Below are 22514 nucleotides of genomic sequence, written 5' to 3' on the forward strand. Positions count from 1 at the left end.
TCAGAACACATCTTTAACATATTTGGTTTTCCTTTCCTTTTTTGTTCTCCCCTTCCTTCCTTCTTTCCCTTCTTTTCTTCCTTCCTTCCTGCCTTCCTGCCTTCCATCCCTCTTCTTTCCTTCTTTCTTCTTCTTACATTTTTCTCTCTCATTCTTTTCTTCTTTGCTAAGAGTTCGGATTTTGGATTATACCATAAGAGACTCAATCAAGGTGAAGAATTTCAGAAGATGCTGTTCTTTTTTAAGATATTTATGGTCACCGTTTTTACTTAATCATCTACATTAATTTCATTAAAGAGGTTTAATCATAATGACACATCCACAGATCACATGGCCAAACAATCGTTACAGTAATTGCATAATGATTTAAATTGGTCTTTTAGTATTTGAATTAGTCACATCTCCATATTTATCAAAAAAGAGACTCTGACAAATATTTAATCATAAAGAGTTTCACATGTAGATAGATGACTAAAGAACATTAAAAATAAAAATAAAAACTTTGAAAAGAAAAAAATAGCAGCCCTTTCACTGGAGAACATTTCAAATTGCTTTCTCTGTATGCCACTGATGAAACTCTAAAATATGTCAACTACAGTGTGAGGGGAATAGCAATACTGTGCTCTTTGGTTGGAATTGCAAAGAAAGTCTCCAGGCATTCTTCCTAATAGAGTGAACTACCTATTCTTTATGCATGGCCTCTTTTTTCTCTCTTCCATTTGAAGTAAGAAGTTTCTTTCTCTTAACAGGATGCATTTGTCAATATCAGCCAGCCTTCCTCTGCAAACACTGCGTCAGCCCACATATTTATTCTCTACAATCAACTCAACAATATCTTTGCCCAGCATATCTCACAGTAAGCCCTGTGTGATCTGCCCAGGACTCCTGAATGTAATCATAACTGCTTCTATATACAGAAAGTCCTTAGGAGAGAGAAATAATTTTTTTCAGGGTGTACAATCAATGTAGAGAGCTAATATGAAACAGTTAGGACCCCAAACTGCTTTAAAAATCAATAGTGGTGGGTTTTTTTTTAGAGCAGTATTTTCAAAATAATTGCCTCTACGTTTTACTTTACTTTATCATGAAGATGAAATGATCCTCCAAGAAATAGTGGGAAACTCTGTTTTTCTTTTACATTCAATAAATGTAGCCATTCATTTTATTTTCATGCACAACTCATGGCCAAGCACTATCAAGAACATCAAAAAATCGATTCAGAGTAGAGCTAGGTAAGCAAATACGGCAAGGAAGTTCTCAAAATCCCTATCAGGCCACAGGTTTCTGGTTAACATTAAATTCATTTCTGAAACCTAAAACTTAGAAGCGTCTCTTGCAATTTTGAGTCATTACTGTGCGTTAGAAAACCTGACAAAGTTGTGTACGTTTTATAAAGCTCACACACTTGGCAGAACTATTCCCATTTATGCTGGGTACCCTCTCCAATTATTTTCAGTCCGATAATGGTGAGCAATGAAAGCATCAGACAGAGAAGACTGTCTTCTCGGAAATAACCCGCAGGGAAAGACAAGCTTAAACGGGACGGCGAAAAGTTGCTCTGTGTAGGAGCTAAGAATATAGGCTGAAATGAGGAAACTTGGGTTAAAATCTGCTTCCAAAATTATGATGGCTTTGCAAAATCACTTCCCAAGGTAAAGAGTAGCAGGTACACTGTGCTATATTCAGGCAAAGGTGATGACAATATGTGTGTGTCTAATAGAAGGAAAATATTAAAGAAAATTAAAGTGCTACAGGGGAAGAAAATGGGAAAGCGTTGAGACCACAATGGAAGTAATACTTCTTTTGTTTCATTGTTTGACTTTAGAACTATGTCAATGTTTTATATAATTATGAAATAGAATTAAATCAAATTTAAAAAATCTAAACCAAAAGTAAAATGCATTTTAAGTGGTGGCTTAACCATATAGTACAGAACTATTCCTAAACTGAAGCTTAAAATGTAACTTTAAAAATAGTAATTCTACTCTATGTCCCTAACAGGATATGCCCTAAAGGCAAAATCACTGCAAAGAACTCTTAACCTGTTTCTAGTAATCCCATCATGAGTAACAATGATGTTGGTAGTTTTATTAAAAAATATTCTTATTGTTGTTTTTAAAATGTTATATATATAAATATAATTTTTATATATAAAACAGGATAAACTAAATAAATAATCATGTTTATACATTAGGAATCAATATTTATAATAAAGATGAAAGAAACAAACATAAAATCAAAGAAGTTGAATAAAAGCCCTATAATTTTAATTTTTTTTAACGTTTATTTATTTTTGAGACAGAGAGAGACAGAGCATGGACGGGGGAGGGTCAGAGAGAGAGGGAGACACAGAATCCGAAACAGGCTCCAGGCTCTGAGCCATCAGCCCAGAGCCCGACGCGGGGCTGGAACTCACAGACCGCGAGATCGAGACCTGAGCTGAAGTCGGACGCTTAACCAACTGAGCCACCCAGGCGCCCCTTAAAGTCTTTTTTTTAAATTTTTTAAAAAGCCCTATAATTTTAAATTTGAATTAGAAATGTCCAGATGAACTTGTGATGTGTCTCCTCTACTTGTAGGACAGACAACGGACAAGCTGAGGTATCAGAAGACAAGGAGGCTGTCAATGACTACTGAGATCATACGTTGAAAGAACTCAGGAGCCAACTTAAAGGGATTGCCAGGCCAGTGGCCAAAGATGAGACAAAGTGAGGGTCAAAAGTAACAACAGGTGGAGTGGACTGCAACAGACATACCTGTCACAACCCATGATCTCATGATAAACACACACAAAAAAAACAACAAAACATCAAACCTCAGTGGCCACGTTTGGGAGACTCTAGGGAAACAAGTAGTTATTTTTAAAACTGCTAAATAAAGGGAAACAATCAAGCATTTATCCTGTCTTCCCTGAAACAAGTTTATTTCAGGATTACCAAACAGTTGATCAGGGGAAGTTCTTGTTTAGAGAAAAATCTAGATAATAAATTAAGAAGGAATGATGGAATATCACCAGTTTGCAAAGTCTAAACAGGTGTAGGCAAAGATTAGCAGTAGCTGCTAAACTTGTCATGGGCTGAACTGTGTTTCCCTACATTAATATGTTGAAGTTCTAACATCCAGTACCTCAGAGTGTGACCTTATTTGGAGGTAGGTTCTTAATGGAGGTAATCAATTTAAAGTGAGTTCGTTGGGGTAGGTCCTAATCCAATATGACCAGTGTCCTTTAAAAAAGAGGACACATAGATACACATGGAAAGAAGGCAATGTGAAGAGACACAGGGAGAAACCGGTCATGCCAACATGCCAAGGAGAGAGGTCTAGAACAGATCCTTTCCTCACAGCCCCCAATAGGAACCAACCTTGCTGACTCCAGAACTGTCAGACTACAGATTTCTGTTGTCACCCATGTTGTGGTATTTTGTTACAGCAGCCTTAGCAAACTAATATGATTACATACAAAATTAACAGGATTATTATACCATTATTACACCATTATAAGATCAAGTTGTCAATGGCTAAATCTGCTCATCAGTCTTCACCTCACAAACACAGAGACAAGCAGGCATTCTGTGTCTCCTGATAGAAGTGTACGATATGGCTTACGAAGCAGTGTTGCCGAAGCACAACAAAATAATCTAAATCTGATCAAGCTTCAAATACAGGGCATAGAGAAACACATTTATAATAAGTGGATGTAATCGTAAAAGATTCATGTTTTTTTTTTTAGAGCAATTTACAGGGAGGGAAATATAGGAACAGGAAGTAAAGGAGATTTTGGTATTTAGATAGTTTATTAGTTAAATGTAATGTGTGTAATTGTTTGACCTGTTTCACCTTGACAAATAATAAATTATGAAGCAAGAAAAGTTACTTTGGATTCTCTTAGTGTTGCCCTACAGTATAATAATAGTAAACAATTCATAGTGTTGGGGTAAAGATTAAATATGGAAATAGGGGTAGAACACCTAGCATAGTATAGTTTTAACTATTTACATAGTTGGGTATTGGTTAGCACTCTTACATACTTGGGTAGTAGAATAGCACTTGTGCATAGTATAGTTGCAATTATTTATATGCTTGGTTATTTGCTAAATCCCTTGCCTTCATCGCTATAAATATTCATTTAAATGATGTGGTATGTGTGACTTACTCTATATGTGCTTATATGTGCACACAAGCCCACGTAAACACTCAACATACTTACAAGGTCCAATGTGGGCCAGTATTGGGCCAGAAAGATTTTCACTATTCACTCCACTCCCCATTCTCACATAGCTCCTCAAAACCACCTGTCCCCATGCTCACCTTTGCTAGAAAATGCAGGAAAGAAGCCTTATGAACTTTTGAAAGAAAAACCAAGGCAAGGGTTAGGAGGGAAAGGCAAAAGGAAGGGCAGTTTTAAGAAGGTTAAATATCCCACTAAATATGTCCCCAGAATTAAGTCATCCATTTCTGCCATTTTCGGGGAAAGATAAACACAGTTTTTCAGCATCCACAGGGTCAGGCCTTGGAGAGAATCAGTGTTTGCAGCCAGCTGGATCATGTTTGGACAAGAGGCAGAACACATCTGGTCATTAATAGTGATAATCGCTCTTTGGTTAAGAGCCATAATTTAGTTATAGGAAATGTTGCAGCTGACATCTATTGTGAGTCAGGTGACCACATCCTACAAATTTTCATTTCAATTTTTCAAACATTTATTTGGTTTGAGAGAGGAGATCAAAGGTTAAAGAAATACAGTTCACATTTTCAGTGGATATACAATCTTGTTTGTATCACAGGAAAATAACTCTAAGACAGAGAAAGATATAACATCAAAAGAGTATTACAAATCCCATGGGCCTACATGAGATTAAAGCAAAGTAAGGTATCAAATCAGAGAGAGTTTTTATCTGGTTAAAAAGATTGTGAAAGTCTTCCTAGAGAAAGTGGAATTTGAGAGAGGCTTGTAAGAAAAAGGGATAAAATGGGGGACAGTGATAGAGTGAGGGAAAGGGGGTTTGGGGATAGAGAAGGGAAGGGCATCTCAGCAGGGCTGTAAGGTTGTCAGATAAAATACAGGATACCTAGTGAAATTTGAATTTCAGGTAAATAGCAAATCATTCTTTAGCATAAATATAATCTATTTGGGTCATATATTTGGGTCATACTTGAGTTCGAAACACCCTGCATGTGTTTAGAGAAAACAAGTAAGTTGTTTTCTAAAAGTTTAAGTTTCAGAGAGGAAGAAAATGGCTGATTATGTGGGAAAGTTGTTGGTGACATATAGACGGTCTTAGATTATAGACAGAAGAATGAAAATGTAATTTTATAGGGACTGTGGAGACTTTTTTTTTTTCATGTAGGAGTGATTTGATCTGACGTGTCCTGTAGGAATAAGATGGCAGTGGTGAGAACAAGAAAAACTGTGACAGGAAATTGGCCAGGAAGTGACAGACAGTGAGGATGTTAAGTGAGATGATGGAAATGGTTTGCAAATGGACATAGCTGAGATACAGCAGAGTGGAAGCAACAGATTGGACCTTGGGACAAAAGAGATGTAGAGGCAAAACTGCCTACAAGTATATCCCTATTGACTTGGAGAATGATGGCTTTTGTTAACAGCTGTGTAGGGAGGAGAATCTGGTTTTAGGAAAAACAGATAATAGGGAAATAAGGGTCATGTCAGGAGTATCTGGCTGGGTGGGCATCCAGAGACAAATGCTTAGTAAGTAATTACAAATATTTTTCTGAGCTCAATAAATTGGGATTTTAGATATTTAAGCTGTCACATCAGTGAGTTGGTCAAAACTCAAGGAATCTTTCTAGCTCACTAGAGGCAAGAGAGCAACTGGTGAGGGAATAGCAAAAAGACCAAAAGAAGAGCAATAATGAAAAACTTGGGGGCAGGTCTTGGAAGTCTTGAAGTCAAGGTAGGTCACCACTCTTAAATCATGCAGAGCAGTCAGGAGTATAGATTGAGAACCAGCAACAGTGCCGTTAATTTTGGACAGAGCTGTTTTAGGAAAGTACCGTGGGCGGCAGCCAGGGTTTTGGAGACCGAGGTGTAAATGGTGAGGGAGTAGAGGAAACCAAAGAGGTGAAGTGTGAGAGGACCGGTTTGAGGACAAAACCAAGGGGAAGGAACCCATGGAGAGGGAAGGCTGAAGATTCGCTAAAAGCAGGGATCAAAGTCTGAAAAGAGTGTGCAGCAATAAAATTAAATGCATACGTGGAGAGACTGGCCTTCAAAAGAGGAGAAAACCTCCCTCAGAGTTAAATGGAAGGTAGGAAGACAGAAGCTTAAGGATTCGATGCATGACACTGAGGAATTTGGTTGTTTGGTCTCCACTTTTGAGTAAGAAAGGAAATGACATCATAATTTGGCTATTGTTGAAAGTGTTGCTATAAACATTGGGGTACAGGTGCCCCTATCCACCAGCACTCCTGTATCCCTTGGGTAAATTTCTAGCAGTGCTATTGCTGGGTCATAGGGTAGATCTATTTTTAACTTTTTGGGGAACCTCCACACTGTTTTCCAAAGCGGCCAAATTATGGAAAGAGCCTAAATGTCCATCAACTGATGAATGGATAAAGAAATTGTGGTTTATATACACAATGGAGTACTACGTGGCAATGAGAAAGAATGAAATATGGCCCTTTGTAGCAACATGGATGGAACTGGAGAGTGTTATGCTAAGTGAAATAAGTCATACAGAGAAAGACAGATACCGTATGTTTTCACTCTTATGTGGATCCGGAAAAACTTAACAGAAGACTATGGGGGCGGGGAAGGGAAAAAAAAAGTTTGAGAGGGAGGGAGACAAACCATAAAAGACTCTTAAAAACTGAGAACATGGGGCACCTGGGTGGCTCAGTCGGTTGAGCGGCCGACTTCAGCTCAGGTCACGATCTCGCGGTCCGTGAGTTCGAGCCCCACGTCGGGCTCTGGGCTGATGGCTCGGAGCCTGGAGCCTGTTTCCGATTCTGTGTCTCCCTCTCTCTCTGCCCCTCCCCCGTTCATGCTCTGTCTCTCTCTGTCTCAAAAAAAATAAATAAACTTTAAAAAAAAACAAAAAAAACTGAGAACACAAAATTGCACCAGCATTCTTCTCAAAGCTAGAACAAGCAGTCCTAAAACTTGTATGGAACCACAAAAGGCCCTGAATAGCCAAAGTAATTTTGAAGAAGAAGACCAAAGCAGGAGGCATCACAATCCCAGACTTTAGCCTCAACTACAAAGCTGTAATCATCAAGACAGCATGGTATTGGCACAAAAACAGACACATAGACCAATGGAACAGAATAGAAACTCCAGAACTAGACTCACATAAGTATGGCCAACTAATCTTTGACAAAGCAGGAAAGAACATCCAATGGAAAAAAGACAGTCTCTTTAACAAATGGTGCTGGGAGAACTGGACAGCAACATGCAGAAGGATAAAAGTAGACCACTTTCTTACACCATTCAGAAAAAAACACTCAAAATGGATAAAGGACCTGAATGTGAGACAGGAAACCATCAAAACTCTAGAGGAGAAAGCAGGAAAAAAACCTCTCTGACCTCAGCTGCAGCAATTTCTTACTTGACACATCTCCAAAGGCAAGGGAATTAAAAGCAAAAATGAACTATTGGGACCTCATGAAGATAAAAAGCTTCTGCACAGCAAAGGAAACAATCAACAAAACTAAAAGGCAACCAACAGAATGGGAAAAGATATTTGCAAATGACATATCGGACAAAGGGCTAGTATCCAAAAATCTATAAAGAGCTCACCAAACTCCACACCCAAAAAACAAATAATCCAGTGAAGAAATGGGCAGAAAACATGAATAGACACTTCTCTAAAGAAGACATCTGGATGGTCAACAGGCACATGAAAAGATGCTCAACGTCGCTCCTCATCAGGGAAATACAAATCAAAACCACATTCAGATATCACCTCACGCCGGTCAGAGTGGCTAAAATGAACAAATCAGGAGACTATAGATGCTGGAGAGCATGTGGAGAAACGGGAACCCTCTTGCACTGTTGGTGGGAATGCAAACTGGTGCAGCCGCTCTTGGAAAACAGTGTGGAGGTTCCTCAGAAAATTAAAAATAGACCTACCCTATGACCCAGCAGTAGCACTGCTAGGAATTTACCCAAGGGATACAGGAGTGCTGATGCATAGGGGCACTTGTACCCCAATATTTATAGCAGCACTCTCAACAACAGCCAAATTATGGAAAGAGCCTAAATGTCCATCAATTGACAAAAGGATAAAGAAATTGTGGTTCATATACATAATGGAATACTACGTGGCAATGAGAAAGAATGAAATATGGCCTTTTGTAGCAACGTGGATGGAGCTGGAGAGTGTTATTCTAAGTGAAATAAGTCATACAGAGAAAGACAGATACCATATGTTTTCACTCTTATGTGGATCCTGAGAAACTTAACAGAAGTCCATGGGGGAGGGGAAGAAAAAAAAAAAAGAGGTTAGAGAGGGAGAGAGCCAAAGCATAAGAGACTCTTAAAAACTGAGAACAAACTGAGGGTTGATGGGGGTTAGGAGGGAGGGGAGGGTGGGTGATGGGTATTGAGGAGGGCACCTTTTGGGATGAGCACTGGGTGTTGTATGGAAACCAGTTTGACAATAAATTTCATATTATAAAAAAGAAAGGAAATGACATAATGTGCTTTGAAAGGAGCAGGGTGGAGTGATCATGGGACATAGTCATAAATTCCGGTCTCCTGCCACATCTCACAGCACATCACAGACCTCTTTTATTTAGATCCCTAGCAAAATGGAAGAGGAAGCAATAGTGACAATGGGGCTGTTACTTGGTGTAATGCATTTTGTCACTGCAGAGGTAACCTGAGAGCAAAAAACATGAGGAATGGAGTCTCTTCTATTTGCTGAATGCCTGTTGCACTGCAGTCTGGTTCCTCCAAAAGCACTAGACTTACATCAGACACCACCCTGTTATTTTAGAGTGTTAACGCAACTGTGTGTCATTCCCTGTGTATAAAATCTGATTTGACATAGTTCACAAAAATAGAAAACAACCAACTCTATTCTTGCAGCTTCAAATACATTAAGTTTTAACATCTCATACTGAGTTTGAATATAGAAAACATTTTATTTAGCTTAATGATATAGTCTCATGATTATGGAATACCTGGTTAAAGGGGCTTTCAGGGACATTCAGAAAATCCCATTGATCCCATCATTGCTAAAAACAACCCATTAGTATATGGTCTCATTTCATAATGACTATTAGCTGGACTTATGAAAAGGGATAAGGCAAGAAATTTCATTCTCCTGATTACCCGTATCTAAAATAAGTACAGCTATAAATATGCCAATACATATGTTGTATGATAAGGATTTTCTAGTACATGTGCTAGGGAGTGATATATGGCAGTTATTCTTGAAAAGTCAATTACAAAGAAAAAAAATACAGGTTGTCATTTCTAAGACTAGAAAATGTTATATCAGAGGGATTAAAATAAACATTCCTTAACATATAGGATAAGGGAAGCAATGGAAGTTAGATTTGGAAGGGAATTTAGGTATAATTTTATGCAATCTCTTCCCTTTAAAACTGAGGGATCCAAAGCCCAGAGGAGGAAATAGCTTACTTAAGGGCACAATCTAGTTCAGCCACAAGTCTCTTGACTCATAGTCGCTGGTGATTTCCCCTTTGCCATAATGACAAATTTCTATCAGGCTTCTGGGGAATTATTTCCAGGGCCAGAACAGTGAGTATATGAACATATACAGGTACTCAATGATTTTTTTTAATTGGATAACTGTATCTCTGTTCTGGTCACTGATATTCTTGAGAGTTAGAAGACCATCCTCCAGCACCTAATATAGCTATATAAAGCACAATGACTTTAGAAAAATACAATTTAGAATTCACCATATATTAATCTATTCATTATTTAATAAGAATTTCCCAACAATGAATAAGGGGTTATTAGCCCATTATTGTAGATTCAGTAAATTTGTATAACTTGTGCAAGGTTAAACAATCAGAAATGCTGGAATTTGAGCCCGCTTTTGGTCCTCTGACTCCAGAAGTCATGCTTTCTTTGCTAGAGCTTATGGTTTCTCCAGGATGTTTATAACCTCCAGAAAAAGAAAAAGAAACCTGTGAGGGAAGAAGTAGGGAAGAAGACAGGGAGGAGAAGGAGATCAGAAGTGGTGTGAGGTTCTTATGGAGAATGCTGGTGCCTAAAAGAAATCAGGGTTCGCATAATAGACGAAGGATTTGTGTTTTCCTTTGGTAGATCTGTTTGCGGGCTCCAAGTCTGGGTTGGCTCCCAAGAGGAAAGAGCAAGGTTGGACAACTAGGAAGGAGGTGTTTTCTTCTAAGTGTGTTTGAAAGGCAGTGGGGTGGGAAAAGCACAACTATGGGAGTCAGGACACCTATATTTTAGTCCCAATCCCTTAGATAGACAAGGTGCTTAGAAACGGTCCTTGTCATTTTGTGCCTCAGTTTTATTTGTTTAAAATGAGGTATGTTCAATTTCAAGATTCTCAAATGTTTTTCTTCCTTTACATCAATTCCCATTGGTAGAGGCTGCCAATAATTTGAGAAATGCCTGAAGTGAGATTCTGTAAACTGAGATTGCAAACCACTTTCTTGCCTGTAAAAACCTGATTGCCTTTTTTTTTTCAATCAAAAACAACTTTTTATGCATTCTTGACTAATCACATAAAGTGATCATACATGTGATTGATTAGCTTACTAAGTTGGGTTATGAAATTATTCTCCCAGAATACTTTAGAAGAGTGATTTTTCCCTTTTATACCTTGGCTATATCTGATAGAAGTTTCATAGGTGGCAAAAAATTACAACTGATTTCTAGGGTATATACCGTTATTAATATCACCACTGATCTTGGATTAGTAGATTTCATCAGGAGTCACTATCGATACATTCAAGGGAATTGTTGGTTTATTTTGCCATTTTTCTCAGAGACTTTTAGGCCAGAGATTTAAAAAAAGTTTTTTAATGTTTGTTTGTTTTTGATAGAGAGAGAGAGAGAAAACATGAGTGTGGGAGGGGCAGAGAGAGAGGGAGACACAGAATCCGAAGCAGGCTCCAGGCTCTGAGCTGTCAGCACAGAGCCTGATGTGGGGTTTGAACTCACTAACTGTAAGATCATGACCTGAGCTGAAGTCAGACACTCAACCAACTGAGCCACCCAGGCGCCCTTAGGTCAGAGATTTTAAACTAGAGTCAAAAGATTTGGGGGGTACTGAAAGAGTGAAGAAATTCCAAACATTATCTTTATCTGAATCTATTTTACTATGTAAATAAAGTCCAAATCTATCAACTACATAGTCAACCACTGGGTTAAGTTCAGAAGTTTTATCACACATCTAGCTTTTTTTTTTCACTTTCATAGTGTTCTGGGGTATTTGTGAATGTACAGAAATTAATTGTATGATTTTATCCTTTACCTAGAGTTTTAACTTAGTGTTGGCGGTGTGTGAAGAATTTTAGGGGATTTATAAAGACTCTAAAATAATAGGAAAATTTGGGGCATACATGAGTTTGTGGATATAGCTATCAACAGTTTCCCAAAAGGATAAGGTGACAACAAAGGTTTGTTTTCTTTTTTTTAAAGGTGACAACAAAGGTTAAAGGACCACCACTCTACATATCTTACAATAACGTCACAATTCAGGTATTTCTTTGGTAAAATGGGAAGTTGATTTGAATTTTAGTCTTAAAATTTTTAATAAACCCATAACCAAATGAGGGTTAATAATAAGTATATGATACCTCTTTTATACTTGATTCTTAAAAACAAACAAAACAAAATCCACTATGGTGCAAGTTATTGTTGATATAAATTAAAGGTAACCTAAAGAAGTGAAGATATATCATGTTCATGGATTAGAGTGTTAGATCATTTTAAGATACTGATTCTCCCCAAATTGATCTATGAGTCAATGCAATCTCAATTATAATTCCAGCAGATACTTTCAGGTAGAAATCAACAAGCTGATTCTACAAGTTATAGGTAGAAGCAAATGGTCTAGAATATCTATAGCAATCTTAAAGAATAAATACAAAGTTGGAGGACTTACACTACTTCATGATTTATCATATAGCTATTGTAATTAAAATAGTGTGATACTGCTGGTGAATAGACAAATAGAACAATGGAATAGAATAAAGCCTAGAATTAGACACCACCCCCCCCCCCCCCACTTATCCAGTCAAAGGCACCAACACAATCTGGTGTGAGAAGAAAAATCTTTTCAATAAATTATAAAATTGGACATTCATATGGAAAAAAATTAAATCTCAACCTCTACCTTACATGAAACACAAAAATTAATTCCATATGGATCATATACCTAAACACAAACACTGAAAGAGAGACTTAAGGGAATGAAAACACTATGTATCTTCTCAAAGTCACTACAAAATATTTTCCTCCTACTTCAAAGTATTGTTTCCCAATTCTCTTTCATAATTAAGTAGCTATACCCAACACTTAGAACACATTTCAGTTCAGTCTGGGTGGCTCTGAGCCACTAGCAATTTGCTAAAAAAGGATATAACTTCTACAGTTAAGTTAGATATAAAATCTGGCAAACATACATTTTCTTATTCCTATGTTTATTATTTGAAGTTTAGGGCAAATAATTCACTTACCTTGATGAACAAAGTTGCCTAGACTTAGTTCAAATGATTCCAAAAGAGTTTTTTCTGGTCTTTAATATAACTTTGTTACATAGATGAAAGTGTCTATATATTCTCCTACTTGCTTCTCTTCCCTCGGCCCATTTCCAAAAGTAAAAAATAAAACATAACAACAATAACAACAGCAGCAGCAACAGTGAATCATACAACACAAAGTCATTTACCGGAGTCCGTAGAGAACTGTTCCATCAGGATGCAGTCGGATCATTCGATTCTTCACTGTAACCCCATGCACAAATGATTTCTTGTCATTCAGAAAGTAGGTGTCTGGCACCCAGAGTTGGTCAGCTACCCTGTTGTCTAGCGTGAGATTTAGTGGGATTCCAGAATAAGAAAGCCTTTTGTCTTTCCAAGATTGCTGGAAATACATGGTGAGTGTATAATCCTGTGAAATAAAGGAAACAAAAAATTGGACTCTCATCATCGTCATCAAAGGCCTTCTGTATGAAAGTGATAGTACGTAGTATTGTGTAATCCCAGAGATCCACTGTCCTGCTGTCCCTGAAGAAGTTAAACCTGAATACACTGAAATTTTCACCTCCAAGTATGGGACAACCAGTAGGTTAGAAGTGTTGGAGTAATAATTGAATGCATGGACAAGAATTCCTTCCAATGTAGGGTAAATCCATTTAAATGAATTTTAAGTTTTGAAGTTAAGGTCATGATCACCAGGAGGGTCACAAAGGAAAGTTGTACTGAAAGATCCATGTTCACAAAAATTAACATCTGGATATTATAGTTATGGTACCATTTTGGAGGGGAATGTGTGCTCAATAATAACTTAAAAATTTATGCACTTAAAAGGAGAGGGTGTTTTCTAAATTGCCTCTTGAATGAATACTGCTGTTTGTCTTATAAGCGTCATCAATTACCATTATCTGGATCTTTCTAGCAAATTACAACTTGTCTAATCATACTAAAAATCACCTTTGGATGGAGATAATCATTTGGCCTGAGAACTGAAATCAGCTGTGGAACTGCTCAACCATTTCTCTCTTACCTCACTCTTGCTTTGCTTTAGAAATTGGTTTGACGTCAGAGTTGGGTTTGTATTTGAGTTTGTTTCCAAACCTCTTGTACAAGATAACACTAAGGACTTCCTTTTTTGCATTTTTTTTCTGCCCAGGCTTCCCCTGGCAGTGAGAGTCAGGAAGATTTGGGTTCAATAAATAGATCAAGCTACTGGAAAGGGACTGTGATGATTATCTTAGAGTTTTAGTTGTTGTCTGTTTTTAAAGAACTTCATTAATATAAAGTGTAATTGTCCATTAAAAAATGGTAGCAGTAAAATCATAAAGTCTTTAAGATGTGAGTCTCAAGAGTTCCCTTTTTCTTTTAAAGGTTATTTATCTGTCAGTAGTGATTGTGAATAAAGTTAAGAAAACACTACAGACTCCTGAACAATGTTTGTGTCCTGCCATTGTTGCATATACCACTAATTGAGAAACATTGATTCACATCATGCCTTACATCTGGGCAAACCGCACTTTATATAGATCCCTTTATGGATCTGTATGCCATTTCTGAAATATCCCAAAATATAAGACAATATTCATTCTGGATAATGAGCTCCAATGTCCTTTAACCATTATATTCAAGAACACTCACCCTGTTTACTCAAGTGGCATCTTGCAATAATTCAAAGCCATTCTTTCTTGTTCAATGACAAGGACATTAGCTCTTCACTATTAATCACACAATATCCCTTAAAGCTCTAAAATCTCCTTCCACTTTACCTTCATTTAACAGAAAAGAAAATCCACAGGGTTACATACACTTCCTTTCTCAACCGCTAATATTCTCATTTGCATTCTCTTCAATTTTTTTACCATAGCACCTTTTTGGAGGAAAAATGAATTGAACAGATTCTGGGCCTTAGATTTCAAAATACCTTGATTCCAAAGCCTATGACATGTAGACCTATGTAACATGAGTAACTAACTTAACCCCTTGTATCTCTGATGCCTCGTTTTTTTAAATTAATTAATTAATTAATTAATCTTAAATTTGTTTAACATCTATTTATTTTTGAGAGACAGAGCACAAGTGGGGGTGGGGCAGATAGAGAATGAGATAGAATCCAAAGCAGGCTCCAGGCTCTGAGCTGTCAGCACAGAGCCCAACACCGGGCTCAGAACCACAAACCATGAGATCATGACCTGAGCCGAAGTCTGATGCTTAAATGACTGAGCCACCCAGATGCCCAATCAGATGCCTCATTTTAAAGATGAAAATAATATCATTTACTAGCACTCACAATGTATTGTGAACATTACTTGGGAAATTATGGTGAAAGCTCTTTAGAAACTGTAATATGCTAAACAAATATATGATCTTCAAAATTATTGCTATTTAAAGATTGATATCATACTTCCAAATTACTTTGAGTGTGCATATTCATTTTCATAAGCATTTCTATTTTTAAAGAGATGTTTATGAAAAAAAACTTACAGGCAGAAGGACCCCAATGACCACGAAAATAAGCAATTGTCTGTGATCAATTGTAAGTCTGGGTGTTCGGTTCTTATTTGTAATTCAGCCAATGTAAGAAAAGTAATAACTATCCAAAGACATGTTATTGTAAACTTTGCCATGATGATCAGCACAGTCAGCAGTGGAAAACATGTTTTAGTACTCATGCTGAATAGCCATTAGCTTCCAGACCTTCACAGGTGATACAAAGGATTTCCTCACAATGAGAACATGGGGCAAAATCCTTACACCAACTTTCCCTCAATAAAGTTTTAATATGTGATGGGGAAAAACTTATAAGGGATTATAATGGCAAACAATACTCTGATAATAAATGCTATAATTAAAATATGAGTTTGTGGTAAGTAAACAACGGAGAGTAGAAAGGAGGAAATAATGTAAACATGAGTAATCTCTGTGTAGATTTGAGTGTGCGTGTGTGTGTATGTGTGTGTGTGAGTGTGTGTGTGTGTGTGTGTGTGTGTGTGTGTGTGTGTGTGCATTTGCATAGACTTTTCCCTTTCCCTTTCTGGAAACTGTTTTGTTTCCTGTAAAGACAGAATTCTACACATGCAGTGAGATCTTTGCTCTCCACAACTCGCTCTTTTTTTTACTAAATAAGGACTAAACTTCGCATCCTGCTTCTAAATTAGAGCAGTAATTTACCCTATTTTCCAGAAGAAGTAATTCAGTGAAAATGTACTTATGCTTGTATGTTACATTTGGAAGTGGGTGATGTGGCACAAGTAGTTTTCTGCACTTGTCTTAGGTATGTCTAGCATTATTATCTTAATCCATGACATTCCCATGAGAAATGAACATATGGACATATGAGATTGATATCCTTAATGAAAACTTTTGGAAGAGAATGGTAGTTTGGTTGTGGTGATAATGATGATTATGGAAAGATACAAAATACAGCCGTGTCTCTTTTGTACTATGATGTATGATGTACGATGGCACAAGCATCACAATAATCTCTTTCTCCTGGAGAAGGCTCTGTGGTTTTTGTAGTCTTTCCAACCCCATCACATTTTGTTCTTACAACCTCACGAGACAAGCAAATTCTCTCTGAGAGAATTTACTATTTACAGGTCAGAGAAACGATGTACTGTATTTAAAAAATTTTTTTTTTCAATGTTTTATTTTATTTTTGGGACAGAGAGAGACAGAGCATGAACGGGGGAGGGGCAGAGAGAGAGGGAGACACAGAATCGGAAACAGGCTCCAGGCTCTGAGCCATCAGCCCAGAGCCCGACGCGGGGCTCGAACTCACGGACCGCGAGATCGTGACCTGGCTGAAGTCGGACGCTTTAACCGACTGCGCCACCCAGGCGCCCCGATGTACTGTATTTTAAAGAAATTATTCTTTCTATCTGCATCTTAATAGTAATATTAACAATGACATCTGAATATAGTAAAAGTCTATGACTTGTTTTGGTATACTACGTTTTTAGACAGAAAAGCAAGGTTTAAAACTGCTGCATTTTGTTGTCTTGTACACCAGATTTTCTATTATTTCTTTATGAATCAAGGTGCAAGCACTCAAGGGAGAATGGAAAATCTTGCAGAAAGAAATTAAAGGTAGCAATACGTTGAGCAAGAACACTAAAGCCTTTTCTCTTCTGGGTGTATTTACAAGTATTCAACCAGCTTTCTCAAGTATGCAAGCTACTCTGAGAGAGGAAGAAGAGCAACGGATTTAGAAACTATGGGCCATCGGGGATTCTCTGACACTGAAGCAAATTAATGGGATTAACGGGTTTGAGTTGGCTAATGAAATTGGTCAGGCTGATTCAGGGATGAGAGAATGTGATTCATTGAGGAAAAGCAAGACAGATGATACCAAATCAGTAGTGCTCCATTAGACTCCAAAAGGACATATTTTTTATAAACCTAAAAACGTTAAGGGAATAAGAAATTATTTATCATAAAAAAAAACCATGGGGGAGGGGAAGGAAAAAAAAAGAGATGGAGGGAGCCAAACCATAAGAGACTCTTAAAAACTGAGAACAAACTGAGGGTTGATGGGGGGTGGGAGGGAGAGGAGGGTGGGTGATGGGTATTGAGGAGGGCACCTGTTGGGATGAGCACTGGGTGTTGTATGGAAACCAATTTGACAATAAATTTCATATTAAAAAAATAAATAAAAAAATAATTCTTGTGGAGAACAAGGGTTAAATCAGTGGTTTCAAACTCAAGGCAATGTTGCTCCCAGAGGACACATAGCAACGTCTGGAGATGGTTTTGGTTGTCACAACTGGGAGTGATGATATGTGCTACTGGCATCTGTGGGCGGAGGCCAGGGGTGCTCCCTCTCAACACACACGTAATGCACTACCCAGCACAGACCCCACAACAAAGAATTATCTGGCTCAAAATGTTAATAGTGCCAAAGCTAAGAAACCCTGCCTTAGATGAAAATATCCTTCCTTTTAATATCAATAAAATATTTCAAAATCCTCTACCATTATTTACCATGAAAATTGTGTATATTCACTGGTCTACTTGGGCTTTTAACATATTCCTCAAAACTTTGTGCTAGGGAATTCTGACATTGGATGGTTTATAATTTGCCACTTTACCATAAGAAATCATTTGGTAAAAATGCATTATCTTGCATTGGAATAGGGAAAAAGAGTTGTGTGTTTTATTGGGGTATGCCTGTGACTAGAATGAGCTCTTAGATGTTATGCTGGGCTAAAAAAGTGGTCTTTTATGAGCTGCCTCCACAACCAGCACATCTCAGGCTGGTTGACTTGTTAGTGAAGAGACAAAATATTGCTTTAACGTCTAGTAATATTGCATTCACACAGAAGGATCATACGAACAATCCCTTCTTTTCAAACTGTTCTCAGGAAAGGGGATGTGTGTGTGTGTGTGTGTGTGTGTGTGTGTGTGTGTGTGTGTGTGTGTGTGTTCGTGTGTATAAAACAACCAGTGCTCTCGCACACATTTATATTTTATCTTTCACAAGTTCGAACATACATTATAAAGCATCCCAACCACAAATCCGTGTTCCCTGTAAAATATTCATGCCAGTTTAGTTGAACTCTAATATGTGCTCTTTCCAAAGCTAAGGCTGCTTTTCCTAAGAGCTGATTGTGGTAGAGCTGTGCGTCATTGCCTGCCAGTTCTGTGGTCCCTTCGAAGATGGAGACTGCCCTGCCTGCTGACCGAACAAGGCCACAATGAAATCTCATGATCCTGTCCCGCCCCACCCCCCACCACCACCTTGGGAACAGAGAGTAGATACCTAATTTAAAAGCAGCTGATCCACAGGCAGGAAATAAACCTGTGCCTGGATCAAAAAGATGAGATGAATCAATCGGAGCCCTCTCTCAGAAATTAGCTCTTGCATAAAGAATCTGACAGGAGCTGTAGGACTAAGTGCAAAAGTCATGACATAGCACTAGGGCTGCACTGCTATTATGAGGTTATGAGAGAAGAGAGACTATGAAAAAAAGAGGAAGCCAGCCTACACATAAAGGGACCGGAGAAAGGGAAATACAGCCGTAAGAGGAAGAGTCTGACATTGTGAGAGAATGAACAACTGAGTTCATGAAGCCTTTTTACTTCTTATTTCTAGTTCTCATGAGGTCTGGACATGTGGACATGTTCAATACTTTAACCTCTTACGAGCCCTCTTTATATCATTGCAATAAACTCTGCTTTCTTTGTGCTGGTTAACTTCATTTTTATTTTCTCCAACCAGAAAAAAGCCACAATAATGATGCTGATCAACATCCATATCAGAATATAATTAAGAAAAAATTACACATATTAAGGAAACCCAACAAAAACCTCAGTCGTCTGGCCTATCTTCCCGATTTCAGAAAAGGGAGGTATTATGAGAAATTTGAGACCCAGAGATGGCAAATGACCGAAAAACAAAAAGAGAGACATATTTGGCTTTGTTTATTAACTGGAAGAGCAAAGAGAGAGGAGGAAAAGACATTTAACTTTAATCAAGACGACTCCCTATCAAACGCAATGACAATTCTGAAGAAAAGTAACCTGGAAATTTATTCAAAGGATACAGGAGTGCTTATTCATAGAGACACATGTACCCCAATGTCTACAGCAGTGATTTCAACAATAGCCAAATTATGGAAAGAGTCTAAATGTCCATCAACTGATGACTGTATAAAGAGATGTGGCTTATATATACGATGGAATACTACTTGGCAATGAGAAAGAATGAAATCATGCCATTTGCAGCAATGTGGATGGAACTGGAAGGTATTATGCTAAGTGAAATAAGTCACTCAGAGAAAGACAGATATCATATGTTTTCACTCATATGTGGATCTTGAGAAATTTAACAGAAGACCATGGGGAAAGGGAAGCGGAAAAAATAGTTACAAACAGAGAGGGAGGGAGGCAAACCATAAAAGAGTCTTAAATACAGAGAACAAACTAAGGGTGGATGGGGGGTGGGGGAAGAGGAGAAAATGGGTGATGAGTATTAAGGAGGGCACTTGTTGGGATGAGCACTGGGTGTTGTATGTAAGCGATGAACCACGGAATCTACCCCCGAAACAAGAGCATACTGTACATATTGTATATTAGCCAATTTGACAATAAATTAGATTTAAAAAAAGTAACCTGGAGACTAGGTGTGTATGCTGGCAACAAGTAGTATAGCTTATAAAGATAGGGGGAAACAACCCACACAACATGCATCTCATGCAAACAAAATGTAGTGGAAAATGGTCTGATAAATAAACCAATTTAAGTTGTAATTGAAATGAACCGCACAACATCTGTTTCTAATGCAGCCTCCTGCTTAAATGAATGTTTCTGTATCAGTGTCACTGTTAAATACATTCTGCCATGGAAATTCGTTATTGTATCTCCAGGTTTGCTGTTAATTTATAATCTTTTATCTTAACATCGTCTACTATTAACTGTTAATATATGTTTGTTGTGCTTACTCCTTAGCCATGTTTTGCTACAGTACCTTTAAAATACATGCACTGTCATTGTTTCCAAAGCCCATATTCTCATTTATTATTGACTTTTTGCCCACACACTGGAGCCTTGCACTATGCCTCAGAGAACATAGTCTTCTTTACCTTTGCCATATCCTAAATAGCCCCATTTGGTTTATCCATCTGGGCAGTCAGGCTTTTTGTCAGTCTTGAGTTTTGTTCTGAACAATTCTAGAGTCAATCAACCTCGTGGGAAAACAGAAACAGCGAGTTACGGGCTTGTACCAAATCAGAGGCACCTAAGAAAATCACACAGGCCGTTGTGATCACTGTGATACATAAACACACAGATGACATGGGATGTGACAACTAGAGAATGCACTTGGGTTCTGATGCAATCACCTACGAGACTATTGGAAGTACTATTGGAGACCGAGACTGTACAATATAAGAATTTCAGCATTTGTAATCTAAAATTTTTTTAATGTTTATTTATTTTTGAGAGACAAACAGAGACAGAACATGAATGGGGGAGGGGCAGAAAAGAGGGAAACACAGAATCTGAAACAGGCTCCAGGCTCTGAGTTGTCAGCACAGAGCCCAACACAGGGCCTGAACCCACAAACCATGAGATCATGACCTGAGCCAAAGTCAGATGTGTAACCGACTAAGCCACCTAGGCACCCCTCAGCATTTGTAACCTAATATCTACTGTAGAAGGTACAAAGACATATTGCCTTTAAAAATATAAAAACATTTTTCTACACAACAAATCCAATTTCTTCAAATGGATGTGATAAAATTAATGTTTCATCCAGTGTCAGTTTAAATGTCTTATGTTCTAAAGTTTAAATAATCAGAAGCTCAAATAGTTAGAGTTGTTTCCATGGTAAGATATATTGAAATGTTGGGCCCGCAGCAGGGACAATTTTCTAGAAACTTCTGAGGCAAAAAGATCTTAGGGTATTAGAATGACTGAGTCACTGTGTCAACATTTAATGGTTTTTTACTATGCTTAATGAGTTGTATTATGCCAAATGCTGAGGAGAAAAAGTTGAATAACACATTTTTCCTGCCTGCCTCCAGGAACTCATAGGTCAGTGGGTGAGACTCAGCACTATTAGTCCCAAGCTGTCCTGCTGTTCTCTGTAGTCTTCTCAGCTCTTCCTTTACCTGTGTAACCAGATTCCTGCATGAAATTCCCTCCACTTCAAATACTCTGAAGCAGAGTAGTTCCTCCCATCTTCATTGGTAGCTGCCTACTCAAGGAGACAAGATTATTGAGTAGGAGGGTGTCGGTTTAACAAGCTCTGGCATTCACCTAGGTAATAGATAAATCAGAGTTGACTTAACACAGCACTGAAGGAGAAGAGAGGAGGAAAAACGTGTGCAGCAGTGAAGTTAGAAGAGAGCATCGGCTATGACCACTGGGTTTCTGACGTAAGTGAGTAGAGAGGTAACAATAAGAATTGAAGATTTGGGGCTGAGGATGACTAATGGTTTTCAGGCTGGTGTGTGTTGTGGGTGTCAGTGGCATTTGCACATTGAGATGCCAAGTAAGTAGTTATGGGCCAGAATATAGGAAGATAGGGCTCAGGGGGAAACAGAGCCATGTGAGTCATGAGTGATAGATGAAGTCATGGGAATGAATTGGCTCACCATGGAGACAGTAGAAGGTGAGAAGATAGAACCCCTGGGAAATTTGATTCTGTGATTAGTCACTCACTCCTTTGAGCTCCCACAACACTGTTCTCCCACTTTGATTGTAGCACTTGCAATTCTTTCTCAGTCCCACTGGATTCTGAGCTCCCCAAGGGCAAAGGATTTTTATTTTGTTTTTAATTTTTAGGCCCTGGCATAGTGTGCAGTGGAGAGCACAAACATGCTAGCTGAACGTGAATTAAGTAGTGTTGTGTGTCTGTAGCACTGGATATAAGCACTAAGTGTGTTAGTCCAAATTCATCTTGCCACGTTCCAATTTTCTGAAAAAAACGTGTCATCCTTAGATAACATACATGGGGACTTACAGTTAACTAAAATAATTTCCAATCCAGAGTATTTTTGCTCTAAGTATTCAAGATTAATGGGTCTATAACTCCCACTAACATATCTAACTGATAAATCTCCGGGAAATGAGAAAAGCACATGGAGTTTAAAACAAACTTACGTTTTAGGGCTGAAGTCACAGTGACTTTCTACAAAATACTAAGAGACATATTTTGAAATATATCAAATGAAATTTCATTGATGGTTTCAGTAGTAACTTCTCATTTTGGAAGCATAAGGCTATTTACACCAAAGCTTTAAAAATGGACCGTATTCAGTGAAACTTTTGAGCTCATTTACAAATTAGTCAATATTGAAAGTTATCAGTAAAATACTAGATTGGTGATTAATTCATCAAGAGAA

At 37.9% G+C, this 22514-nt stretch overlaps 1 protein-coding gene across 1 annotated transcript in view; it reads right to left on the bottom strand.

The window, feature by feature from the left end:
• Nucleotides 1-22514, bottom strand: part of GABRB1 (gamma-aminobutyric acid type A receptor subunit beta1) — a 384633-nt gene that overhangs the window by 233773 nt on the left and 128346 nt on the right. The window contains exon 4 of the mRNA XM_086705134.1: nucleotides 12864-13084. Within this exon, the coding sequence (XP_086561260.1) occupies nucleotides 12864-13084 (221 nt within the window). The remainder of the gene's footprint in view (nucleotides 1-12863; nucleotides 13085-22514) is intronic.

Source organism: Puma concolor, chromosome B1 (genome assembly GCF_028749965.1).
Source record: "Puma concolor isolate L17-30 chromosome B1, mPumCon1.1.hap2, whole genome shotgun sequence".
Taxonomy (NCBI): Eukaryota; Metazoa; Chordata; class Mammalia; order Carnivora; family Felidae; genus Puma; species Puma concolor.